The sequence below is a fragment of the Populus nigra genome, chromosome 2, assembly GCF_951802175.1.
Source record: "Populus nigra chromosome 2, ddPopNigr1.1, whole genome shotgun sequence".
Classification (NCBI taxonomy): domain Eukaryota; kingdom Viridiplantae; phylum Streptophyta; class Magnoliopsida; order Malpighiales; family Salicaceae; genus Populus; species Populus nigra.
The window spans coordinates 41,526,428-41,539,974 of NC_084853.1; the positions used below are offsets into that span (position 1 = coordinate 41,526,428).

At 33.0% G+C, this 13,547-nt stretch overlaps 1 protein-coding gene and 1 pseudogene across 1 annotated transcript; both read left to right on the plus strand.

Moving 5' to 3' along the window:
* Positions 1–3,931: 3,931 nt before the first annotated feature.
* On the plus strand, positions 3,932–6,639 carry LOC133681646 (transcription factor PIF3-like). The gene is made up of 6 exons (XM_062104738.1): positions 3,932–4,319; positions 4,416–5,496; positions 5,584–5,673; positions 5,770–5,835; positions 5,942–6,007; positions 6,116–6,639. Coding segments are annotated over exons 1-6 (1,686 nt in total). The 5' UTR covers positions 3,932–4,317; the 3' UTR covers positions 6,497–6,639.
* Positions 6,640–10,833: 4,194 nt separating this feature from the next.
* LOC133682984 (cytochrome P450 709B1-like) lies at positions 10,834–12,890 on the plus strand (annotated as a pseudogene).
* The last annotated feature ends 657 nt before the right edge of the window (positions 12,891–13,547 follow it).

A 13,547-nucleotide genomic window follows, 5' to 3' on the forward strand; every position in this document is an offset into this window, starting at 1 on the left:
TAATCTGTGTTTTTATTGGCAAGCAATCCTTATCTGATTGTTGGATTGGATTGGCTCTGATTTTGTTACGTCGCCAGTCAGTCGGTGCTTAGGGAGGGGAAAAGGTACGGACCCCAGACAGAAAAACAACGATGCACGTGAATGGGCACGCGGGTGCACGTGAAGTGCAACCTTTTTTTAATTTTAATCTGCCTCCTGCCTTCTTTTTTTCTTTTGTCAAACTTGAAAGAACGTTGATCGAGAATGAGTAGCAGCAGCCAGCAGGGGGTGGTAGGTCCCACTTGAAGTGGATGTTGGGTATGGGCCCTATGGGGCCGCCCGTGAAAATGCCTATTCTCGTAAGAGGACACTTGCGCCACGAGGACATCTTAAATTCCTGGAGTGGGCACATGTCGTGGTTCTAGTGGTGTCGTTTTCATCATCGAAGTTTCCTTGCAAACATTGCGCTTCCTCCAATTCAAGCAAGGGATGATGAAAGTGAGTGTTCGAACAACCAATATAAAGGCTTTGGCGAAGTCTCCTCCTCGGCTTTCATTTAGAAAATGAAAATTGAAGTGGGTGTTCTTCAATTATATGCTGGCACTTTTCACTTCTAAAAAAATAAAAGAAAAACCACACAAGTCAATCATCAAGACGCTACAAAAATTCTTGAACAAGGAGAGAATGATATTTTGATCGGATTGCAAAATAGATAAATAGTGTTTTTTATATTACAATCAGTTGCAAAATATATTTATGATTTTAATGGAGAATGATATTTTGATCAGTTTTTTATGATTTCTTAACATTTTATAAAAAAATATACAACTCATGTTTTATTGCCAAATACATCACGGTATAGTTTTTGGGTTGGAAAAAATAAATAAATTCAAGATGTGTGAATGGAGGTAGCTTATATATAATTTAAGCTTCCTTCTTTTTAAAAACAATATATATATTTTTATTCTTACTTTTAACAACCACTCCATCTTTTTTAAGTGCCGATACTATATGTTTCTTTTTAAGTCTAAAATTTGAACCCTAACTTTTCAGTTTGTTTACCTACTGATTCAGGTTGAACGTATGATTTTTATTTATTGACATATTTTTTTATTATTCTTGTTAAATTAAAATAAACCTCAATTAGTTATTTTAGTAAAATATTATTTATTTATACTCAAAAATCTTTTGATAGACTTCTAAAATTATCGATAAGGATCGCAAATACAACATGTCTTTGATGGATCGCTGCAATCCATATAGGTGCTTAGTAACAACAACTCTTTTATTTCTGACAATCATTCTAGTAGAATTTGGCAATGCATTCATTAAAATTTCTCCTACATTGTCTTAAAGTATGGGGTCATTACAAAGTTTGAGTTTATCCAAATGAAAAAAAAAGCTCATTCATCTTCTCTTAATCATTAATCTTTTGTTTTTTTCTATTTTTCTCTAGACCTTTTCAATTTCTCTCACCAAACAAAATCTTGCTTTTTTAATATGATGGTAATTAGCTTTAACCTTATCTATCCTAGAACTTCCATGTACTCGAAAATCTTCTCAATTTCATTCAATTAATTGATAAACTTCTCTGTTTGTAAGGAACCCGTGAACTCATAAATCTTTATACAAAATCATAAATTTCTATGATACTCATCTCGAACAAGATGATGTCTTCTATGCTCTCACCTCTAAAATAGTTTTTCAAAGTTAGTCATATATCCGTAATCACTCTCATCACAATTCTTTAGGCTTCTTTTCTCCACCAACTATCGGGTCAATTCTGTGATTTGTCTCTTCATTTCTTCTTTCATGAATTTCTAAAATGTTTTTTTCTTTGAAAGGGGACCTCCTCATCCCCTCCTACCTAAACACATGTTGTTTTGCGACCATCTCTTCCAACCATTATTATTCAATAACATATAATAACTAACAACTGGAAATTATTGGGCTCTAATACTAACTGAAACATAGAAAAATAATATAAAAAAGATAGAAACCAACCTTTAACTAACTAGAATGAGTGTTGATCTAAATATATCAATTAAAGAACTCGATACCATTTTTAAAGATAAGTTCGGTATTAAACTAACCTTTAATGCTACTATAGAGAGTTAGAACCAAGGTGAAAGTGTAATAGTAGTTGATGTAGATCGATGATGACATGTTAATGATGTTAGTGAGTGTTTATTGGTCAAATTTGACAATGTGTTGGCTATGATTTTTATTGTCTTGGTGATTAGGAGAATTTGGGTAGTGTGGTTTGACAAGTTTGAATGCTAAAATTATGGTGAAAATTATGGGTTTTTTTTTTAATTTCTAGAAATTTGGCTTAAACATATTGTTAAATCTTGTGTATTCTGACTTCTGGAACTTTGGCTGAAAGTGTGGTGAAATTGTGTTCTTTATTGCTTTTTAAGATTTGGGATTATAGCTAAAATATAGGTATCCTTCTTTAAATAACAATGAATGGTGGTATTTTTATAATTTTCATTAAATGAGAGCAATAACACTTTTTTGAAAATACATACAATGATAAAAAGTTCAATCACATCCCTAAATCTTTTTAAAAAATTTATTTCCATCCCCTATAGTTTTATATGTTTATTTTTAGCCATAAAACTTAATTTTTCTCTCCATGGCCATAAATGTTGAGAAAAAGTTCAATTTAGTCCTTGAAGTTTTCACAAAGGTTCAATTTCATCCTTAAAGTTTCTATTTTTACATTTTCAGTCCCTGTAGTTATAGGTTTTTACATTTTGACTCTAAAACTTCATTTCCTTCACATTTTAGTACTTGATTATTAAGCGTAGAAAGATAAAGTCATTGAAAAAAAAGATGAGAGAGTGAATGGGTCCGCCACATTCCAATCACAAGAGATAGATATTAATGTTAATGAATGTTTGTTAAGAGATGGGGGTTTAATGATAATAAATTTGTCCTTCAACCATGTCAAAAAAGTACATTAGAGTCCTAAATTTATTATTATTATTTTTTGTTTGACTTTTTACTTTTAGATTGATTAAAGATTGTTTTGTGGTTGAAGATGAAGTTATTGAGATTTATATAGTATTTTTAGGATTTGTTTTGGGTAAAATAAATTGAAATTTAGGTTTTAGAGATCCAAAAATCATGTTCTTAATAAAGAAAATGTTTCGTCCAAAACTAAAACAAAGAATTTTGACTAAATAAATACTTTTTATTTATAATTTTAATCGTTGAAATTCTTTTGAATATTTATTTTAATTAAATAAAAACTAGTTTTAGAAATTATTGTGTTGCCAATGCTTTTTTTTTTCTATTCCATTTCTTATTAAATATTTGTATGTATTATTTTTTGCTTATTATTAACGAGTTCAACTTCCCACTATGTTATTTTAATTATCGTTTACAACTCTCTTTACAATTTATTAATTTATATAATTTTAAATTCATTATATTTTTTTAATTAACAAATTTAAAAATGTATCTACAAGGCAGAAGCCTTGTTAGTTGACGTTTGAAATGATACCCCCAGCGTAAAGTGGGCACAGTTACCATATCTAGAAAACCTCGATGCGAATATCTTCATGAGGTGAGATGGAAACTGGTCCAGATATTCTAGAGCTGGTACAGTTACAAAGTCTGGAGTCCTGATCATGTAAACAGATAAAAAAAAATATGGCTCCAAATGCCACAGCCCCAGTTAACTTCTTGGCTCACACGAGCTAACAAATTAGTAGGTCCTTCTTTGTATTTACTATTTAGAGCAGCAAGTGGGTCCAGCTTCTGGTCTTGGACGCTGACCTTCCGCACCATAGTCCATTGGAGACGTGGTTAGATTATGTACACATGTTTTCTGTGAATGCTAGAATCTCACTTGGCCACCAAAGAATCTTCCATTAAGAAGGGTGTTGTCGTAGTTTCCGTTTTAAATTGAGACCATGATTTTGATGTTTTTTTTATTTTTTTTCACAGTAACTCTCGATCGCCTTTCATGATTCAAGTGGTTGAAGATGGACCAGCTGTTAACAGGGATAACGCAGTCCAGTGTATAAATTGGAATTGGACCATGTGGAGTTATCCTTTCGGTTGATTAATCTCAAGATATCCTATCACAGAGTCTGCTCGAGATCTTCTTGTCCACCGTCGTTGTTGTTTCTTTCTTGATACTCTCTTCAAAAATATAAAAAAGAAAGAGAGAGAGAACGAATAACTCTATAAAAGTAATACTGCTTTGATGTCCTCGTTGTTGAGTCTGTCCTCTCCATAAAGTTTTACCCTCAGCCAGTATCATAAGAGACAACCTGACCAGAATCAATCCTGTTCTGGACGACCCGCTTGGCTAGTTTAGCTTCCATGTATGCTATTCTTTAAACCAACTTGGTACATCCTGTTTCTTGGAGACATTTTTTCTTGGATGCGTTGTTTGACAGGTTATTTTAATTTAAATGCAGGGATGATCGCGGGCATATGGAATTGGTGTGGGAAAATGGTCAGGTTCTTATGCGAGAATTGCCCAGTACTAGTAGCTCATGCACCAGTTACACTCCTCATCCTATAAAAAATGTTAGTGAAGTCGAGAATAATAGTGATGGCTACACTACAAAGAGGCCAAGGTTAGGAACTGGGGATTCTATCTTGGGCGACTTTCCTTTGATAGATGATAGAGAACTCGCCAAGCGTGACAAATCTTCGCAAGACGATCACCATCCTGAGTTATTCTCTGAATTATGTGAAACTAATCTCAATATGCTCTTGGAAAATAATGAAAATAACATTTATGAGAAGAATATCACGGACGCCCATGTTGTTCCGGGGTATAAAGATGCAAATTGGCGACCGGGGAATGCGTCCGAGTTTCCAGCTGAAGTTCCTCAGCTTACAACAGCTAGTAATGGTCAGCTATATCAGTCTTTCTTGGAGCAACACAAAGCTTCAGCTCCACTATTCCATGGATTGCCCAATTCAAAGCTGCAGCAGGTGGATTCTGGATCTGACAACCACTCGAGGTTGCAGAACTTGTCCCACATTTTAAGGCCAGCTCTTCCTAAACCTAATCACGGCAGTAATGCAACAAGACCGACAAGCGGTCCTGGATCATCAAGACTCCAGCAACTGAAAAGCAACACTGACGAGCCTCCAGCAGGTTGTAGAAATCTTGTTGAGTCGGGACAGATGGTGCCGACTTATGCTTCAAAAGTTTTTAAATATTTCAATGACCAACAATATCTATTGGCAAGTCAGATAGTTCCTATGGGACCAATTGACAGGTCTGCAGAAGCGTCACCCCCAGATGAGCTATCTGAAGCTGTTCTCCATAACTATGCCACTACCAGTAAGAGGTGCTGCGATCGGGTTTTCGGTTCAACCTCAGGCTCCGCGGAAAAAACAATAAAGGGGAAGCCTGATAGAGGAAAATCTATAGATCAACTGACTGCAACTAGTTCAATATGCTCACGAGGAGCTTCAAATGATCCAACATCTTCTCTAGAAAGGCAATATGAAGACACAGAGGGGACAGCGTATTCAAGCGATGTGCGTGAATTAGTAGAACTTGTCTACCTTTTCCGTGTTTCATTTCCTTCTTATTCTGACAAAATTCATGTTTGACAAATGACCCAGGATCTTGAGGAAGAAGAACAAGTACCTACTCGAGGGAGTGCAGGTTCCAAGAGAAGGCGAGCAACAGAAATCCATAATCTGTCTGAAAGGGTTAGTGATGTCATTGATTTGATAATTAAATCAATAAGCTGATATCCTTTGACAAATCTAATTAGCTTTTATGCATTTATGTGTGCGTACGTGCAGAAGAGAAGAGATAAGATCAACAAGAAGATGCGTGCATTACAAGATCTAATACCCAATTCAAATAAGGTTGGCACTATTTTCATCCAAAACTTAATAAATATATATGTTCTCTTTCATAATCTTTTTCTTAATTTTTTTTTTTTGGTTTTGCTCTTCTACCTGTGGTTGTCAGGTGGATAAAGCTTCTATGCTTGGTGAGGCAATAGACTACCTAAAATCCCTTCAGCTTCAAGTACAGGTATATATTTCCTTACTTTCAGTTTTTGACACACATGAGACATGCACATGATCATAATAATCTTACACATATATGTAGTTGTAATCCTAACTGTGTGTCTTGGGGCAGATGATGTCGATGGGAACTAGGCTTTGTATGCCTCTAATGATGTTACCAACAGGAATGCAACATATACATGCACCACTATTAGCTCAATTTTCTCCTATGGGTGTGGGGATGGATACGAGATTAATGCAAATGGGTGTTGGATGCAGTCCAGCAACATTCCCAGCTTCAGGCATGTTTAGGCTACCAGCTGGTCAGATGCTACCCATGTCGGTATCACAAGCGCCATTCTTTCCTTTGAACATCGGAGGGCATTCCACACACTCATCTGTTCCGATGCCGGCCATGTCTGGAGTGGCCAGTACTCCTCTGGAATTTATGCGCTCAGCTGTCTTTCCAAGTTCAAAGGATATTATTCACGCCAATACATCAGCTCGCAAATGATAAGCAATGGAGGCGTAGCTTCTAGCTAGTTTGGATTGTACAAGCATCGAGTCCAGGCTTGACGTGCTTTCAGTTTCATTATTGGAGGAAATGAATTAATGGCATCAACTGTGAATTAACATATACATCTTTATAGTTCCAAATTGCCTTATATATATATATATATATATATATATATATATATATATATATATATCCTTTTATTAATGGCATTTGTATTATTATTGTCCTGTTAACCTCGGTCAAGATTATCCTTCATGCCACCTCCGAATAAGGTTATTTTAATCAAATAGATGGCTTAAATATTAATTTTGAACTTAAAATGTTTTTTTTATTTAATGAAAAATGATAATCTCGATTGATTTTAATTTTCTAATGAAATTGAATTTCTTAATTTAATGCTCTTATATAATTAAATGCATGGTTGCTCATGTAATCACATTATTGTTGTTATCCGGATGATTGTTGTAATGCGGGCAAAAGCTAAAAAGACAAACAAAGAATCATAGAAAAATAAAATTTTGTTGACTAAAAAAGTTAGCAAGTATAAATTCTAAATTTGCATTTTTATTCTCTAAAAATAAATTGAGTAGTTCACATCATAAAAAGATTTACAAATCTTTTAAATAGACTAGAAAATCTATCTCTTCTAGTAAACAAAATCAAAATTTGAAAGCATAAAAAAAAATTATATAATATCCAAAAAAAATAATAAATCTGGAAATGTCAAAGAAAAACAACAAAATTAGCTCAAATAGGATCTTTTAAATCTAATTTCAAAATATTTAGATAGTAGATGACAAAAAATGTTGGTCATTTATGAATTAGGTCTCAAGAATCTCCTGTAAAAATTTCATCCTAATCCAATAGTTGAATATTATGTTATAGCCTTTTTTAGTTATTATTCTGATCTAACACAACCAAACATCTTTTTTTGGATTTAAACTTGTCCTGTCAGTCTACAAAAACATTTGCTATGTCATCCATGTAGTTTGCTTGTGACATATCTCCATCTGAATGTGCAAAACATTTAATTTCCACTAGCCTTGCTATGTCATGTTATCATGATGGTTTTTTAACCAACTCAATAAGAATCTAGTGTGGTTTTATATATAAACTTGCATAGTTTAGCATGCTTAAATAGAGATTAGATGATTCCTTGCGCTATATTGCTATATTACAGTGAGATTAAAATTTCATTACATGTAAAAAACAAATGCCTAAACCATAAAAAACTCTTTAACAATGTTATTAAACCTAACTCAATAAATTAAACTTGAAACCTCTTGATTATACTCCTTACCTAGCTCAAGTCTCAAATTAAATTGTATAGGAGTTACCCTGACATAACCTAATAAACTTGACCGATTAAAGCAAACTCGGACAACTGGTAAAACCATGGCTTGACTTTAAAAATATTTTCAAGATGATATTTTTTTTAAAAAAAATTATTAAGATGGCGACACGTTGAATCAACCCGGGTCAACCTGTCAAACCCGCAACCTGGATCATGAACTCCATTGAGTTTAATATTTTTTATTTTAAACTATTTTTATTTAATTATATGATAAAAAAATAAACACTTGCAAAACTAAGCACCAACTCAATACCATGATGTTTTTTTGAGACCACGATTATTTAATAATATGATAAAAAAAATAGATGCTTGAAAACCGAGCTTCAACCCAAGTCAGTACATTTTTTTAAGATCAAATAATCTCACAAAAAGTAATTCTAAATAAATCATAAAACTCAATTCATAATAATAATATTTTTTTCAAAACCATTTTTTATTTAACAACATAATAGATGGACCTTTTTTATTTAATAATATGATAGAAAAAAATTAATGATCGTAAAACTGAGCACCAACCCAATGCCGTAATGTTTTTCTAAAACTATGATAATCCCATATAAAAAAAATTAAAAAAAATAAAAAAATTTAATTCCCAATATACTCAATGTTTAAAAATGAAAATGAAAAAAAAAAAGAAAAAAAGAAAAAAGAAAAAAAGAAAAAGAAAACAAAAATAGAAAATAAAAAAATGTTATTGTTCATTAGATGTGAGGAGGAGAACAATGATTTTCTCTCATCAATTAGTTCTTATTAGATAGGTGATTTGTGCTACATTGCCGGCTAACCTGAATTTTTTTCACTACAAAAAAAGATGTTAAGGCAATGTAAGTGATTCCAAAAGAAAAAACTGATATTTAAGTCATCAACTTGACTAGATTTAATAAGATTATATGATTTGATTAACATGAAATAAAAAAATGCAATGATAATAAAATAAACCGATAAAAAAATTGAAAATAAAAAAAACAATTAGAGCCCAACCAGGTTAGCATGCTAAATTTATGATGCAGTTGTAATACTAGGGCAACCTTGTTGAAAGCAAAATGAATAAAACAATAAAGCTCAATTATCAAACAATTCAATATTGAAAGGAAAAATTAAAAAAATATATTAAAAAAAGCAATAGTAAAAAATTTATCTAAATTATTTCAGGTTAACCTGTTAACTCTATGACCATGAGCATTATGATTAGGATAACCTCGTAGACAGAAAAGAAACAAAGTATGAAAATCAATTCCAAGTAAATCAAACATTGAAGGATAAGATTGAAATTTTTTTTTTGAAAAGAATCTAAAAAAAAAGTGAAATCAACCCATGTCAATTACTGAAACTCACGACTTTTGTCATAAGCCCAGGATTAACGCTATAGAAGAGAAACCCTAAAAAATAATAAAGTAAAGAGAAATACTAAAGGATGAAATTAGGAGTAGGAAACAATAAAAAAAGATCTAAAATAAAATAAATAGCAATTAAAAGAATAAAAAAATCCAACAAAAAAAAATCAAAATCTAACACTAAGGGATGAAATTGAAAACACAACTCAATTAGAAAAAAAAGATAAATAACAAATAAATAACAATTAAAAGAATGTAGACTCAATTTGTTACAAAAATAAAATGAAAATAAATAATGAGGGACTAAATTAATGGAAAAATAATAATAAAAAAAGATAAAAATAAAATTAAATAACAATAAAAAAATAGAGATCAAATTGGAGATGAATTTTTTTTTAAAAGATACATAAATAATAATTAAAATATAAAAATAAAATTGATATAAAAATAAAATAAAATCAAGTGATGAGGAATTAAATTGAAGAAAAAATTAATGAAAAAAATAAAAAAATGAAAAAAATAAAAGGAAAAGAACTAAATTAAATATAAAAAATAAATTAAAAAACATTTTTATATTTTATGAAAGTAAAAAGATATTTATATAAAAAAAAGAAGAAGCATCCGGAGCCACAACTCATGTTTTCCGCTGACACACGCCCATCCATCATAAAAATCTTGGTGAGAGGCTCCCAACGCCACCGTAGATTGTAGTGTTTGTCAGCCAGAAAAGCCCGCAATCGACACCCAAAAGTCGCGTGCAGATATTCTGTGGTGATGCGTTAAGGCTTTTTTGTATTTTTTTTTATTGAGCAATAAGGGATATTGTTATTTTGATGATTAAATCTCTCCAGAACAAGAATTTGGGTTCCCAGTCTGATCTTTGCCCACTAAATGCCTTGTATCGGGCTGTTGCCATTATTTCGTCGTCCTAATCGAGGACTTCTTTTCTTAAGAATTCCTTCACTGATGACACTGAATCTGTTTCTACTCAATTCAATTCCCACTTCTCCCATTGATTTTTCTGTTAATTTAATTTATTTTTTTAATTTTATCCTTAATTATTTTTTTATAGATTGGGTTGTTTTTAAATTGATCAAGTTAACTGAGTTATGTATGAACATCTCTCATGTAATTTAATTTTAAATTTATACTAAGCAAGGAGTTAGAACGGGAGTTTCAAAGTTAATTCGGTAAGTCAAGTTTAATAATAATATCAAATAGTTTTTTATAACTTAAATATTATTTTGTTATGTTAAAAAAAAACTTGATCCACTAGTAATAAAACACTTACATGTAAACTAGTATGTTATGTAAAAGAGAAGAATATAAAAGAATCTCGACTCATAAAATGCTAATAGAAAATCACCCCGTTTATAAAGTTTTAGCGAGACTAGTATTTTATTTGTAATTATGTAATAAAAGGTTTGTTTATTTAACAGTAAATTGTATATTAATGAAAATTAAATCCTTTCTTCGGTATTGTTAAGGACATATTTTTTATATTGATATGATGCATTCAGAACTCGTGCATGATGCATCAGCTGATGATTCATCCTATACATATTTAACCATAAAATTAGAAAAAGAGAGAGAGGTTTTGTATATAATACCCTGAACTCATTTAACACTCCCAGCCAACTTCTCAGATGGGTTATCTAGGCGTTGCTGTGGTTGCTTTGGGAGTTGTTCTATTTACGAAGATTTTGCAAATATGTAGGATTGTCTTGTGGAGGCCTTATTCCTTGACCAAAAGCTTTAAAAAAACAGGGGATTAAAGGACCACCACCCTGCTCGGTCCTTTTCGTGTCTCTTGGGAAAATAAAGAAGCTGAAGAAAGTGGCGGATGATATTGTCTCTAGATACAAAATCTAATGACACGAACCCAGAAAGTTCTCCCACACTATCACAAATGGTCATCTCAATACGGCTAGTTAATCATTTTTTCGCTTTTCCTCCCGTTGGTTTTAGTTCTAGCTACGGAGTCTTTTGGGATCCATCGAGGAGTAGTAGTTTTCAAAATCTTGATTTGCATCAAGATCATGGCTAGGTCTGAAGAACAAGTTTGTGTTTTTCTTCATCTTTTTTTTCTACAAAAAGGGGTTATATTCAGTTTAATTCGTACCATTTTTAGTTATTAACTCTTTCACACTACAGGAGAGACGCTTTTGTTTTGGCATGGGCCGTTTCCGATTATCACCATTGCAGACCCCGAGCTAGCCAAGCAAGTACTATCAAATAAATTAGGTCTCTACATCAAGCCCAGTATGAGATACCCAATAGACACACTCCTGGGTAAAGGATTGGTTCTACTTAATGCGCTGGACTGGGCTAGACACAGAACAATCCTTAATAACGGCTTTTCCATGGACAAGCTCAAGGTATTGCTTTTCTTCTTCTTCTTCTTCTTCTTTGAACTGAGTTTGATCAATTTGATTTTCAGTGTCATTCTGGAAAAAAGGAAAGGTTTTATAAACTCGGCCATGCCATGCCCTTTTTTCTTAAATTCTCATAAACTACTAAATATAATTAGTTTTCATGCCTTTTGTTTCTGGACCTGGCTGGTAATGACAAGGGAGAATGGCAGCGTGTAGACCGACAAATGGAAAAACCGGAGTGTAATCACCAAGGATGAATATAAAAAGATAGACATGAATGAGCAATTTCAAACGCTTACTGCTGATATAATAGCCCATACTGCCTTTGGCAGTAGCTGTGTTCAAGGGAAAGGAGCCTCTAAAGCACAAAAAGAACTTCAAAAATGTTGTGTTGCTTTAAGGAAACACATTTTTATCCCTGGCAGCCTGTAATTGCCCTTCTCAAATAATTCTCTTATCCCAGATGCTCATTTTGTTAAATTTTGCCACTTCCTTGAGACAAGTGATCAGTCTGTTTTTTTCATTGTTTATTTAATCATACTCTATCTCTTCTTTGTTCCTTTCAGATATCTTCCTAACCCGTCAAACATTCAGGTGTGGAAGCGAGACAGGAAAGTGAAGAATACGCTAAGGCAGGTCATAGAAACTGGCAACGAAGATTAGTCCCAAGTTGAACATGGATGAAATCATAGAGGAGTGCAAGACGTTCTTTTTTGCTGGTCAGGAGTGACCACCTCCAAGTTGAACATGGATGGGAATTCCAAATGCTGAAATATTGTTGACCAGGTTAGCCTTGGTAAGTTGTCATATAGTTTTGTTATAGCAATTGCAATGTAATCATATTGTCAAAAGGACTAAAATCTTGGATATAATGTTTGTAGGTGAATATGGTTATTCTTGAAACTTTGAGACTTTACTGTCCAGAAATAGCTAGGTTTGATCAGAGAAGCATCACAAGATACAAAACTAGGGAATTTGATGATTCCAAAAGGTTTATATGTAACAATTCCTGTCGTCTCGATCCATAGGAGTAAGGAATACTGGGGACAGGATGCTAATCAGATCAATCCATTGAGGTTCATGAATGGACTCTCCCAAGCTGCAAAACATCCGAATGCCTTGCTCGCCTTCGGAACAGGCCCAAGAGCTTGCATTGGCCACAATTTCGCAATGTTGGAAACGAAAACGGTGCTTGATTGGTTCTTCAAATGTTGTCCTTTTCCCTCTCTCCTGAGTACAAGCACAGACCATTTAACAACCTTACTTTGAAGCCACAAGATGGACTTCCTTATTTTCAAAGTAAATTAAAAGCACCAATGTTTATATAGAGTTTCTGGACTGATGCAACCATATCAATCCTGATTTAAACGGTTTGTTGTAGAATCGTCATGGTTTGACAAGTTTAAAAAAAAGGAAAGAAAGAAAAGGCTATTTCGAAAAGACATGTGTCAAGAACAACGGTCCATTGTAGTAAGATAATGAAAGTTCAATATTGAAGTCAACAAGGACACACCTTTTTTAAATGGAAATGGCCTTGTAGAAATTCGAGAGTTACACGAGGAAAAGGGACCAGAGGCTTCACATCTATTAATATGACTGACCAGGGACAATGAAAATTGTGCCAGCCAGGGTTGAACTAGCACCTAAAGCTAAAATATCAAGCCATAATGATTCGAGTGTTGTTGTCAATAGGCTCCATGTACTTGCACCAAGAATCGAACTGGCTAGGACTCGAGAAGTGGATAAATTTAATTTTATGAATCGGTGGGCGTAGTGGACTAATGAAATCTCATTTTCGAATCTTGAACTGTCTCCTAACAGACGTCGTTATCTCCTGCCACTGCCATTTAAAATTGCTTTCATATAATATATGGTAACAATTCCTAATCTGACTGAAATGATCTTGATGTGGTGTTTAGCCTATTGCTTAGCTTTCGAATTGATTGGATAACTTTTTCTTTATCTTCTTATTTTCAGGCAGCTTC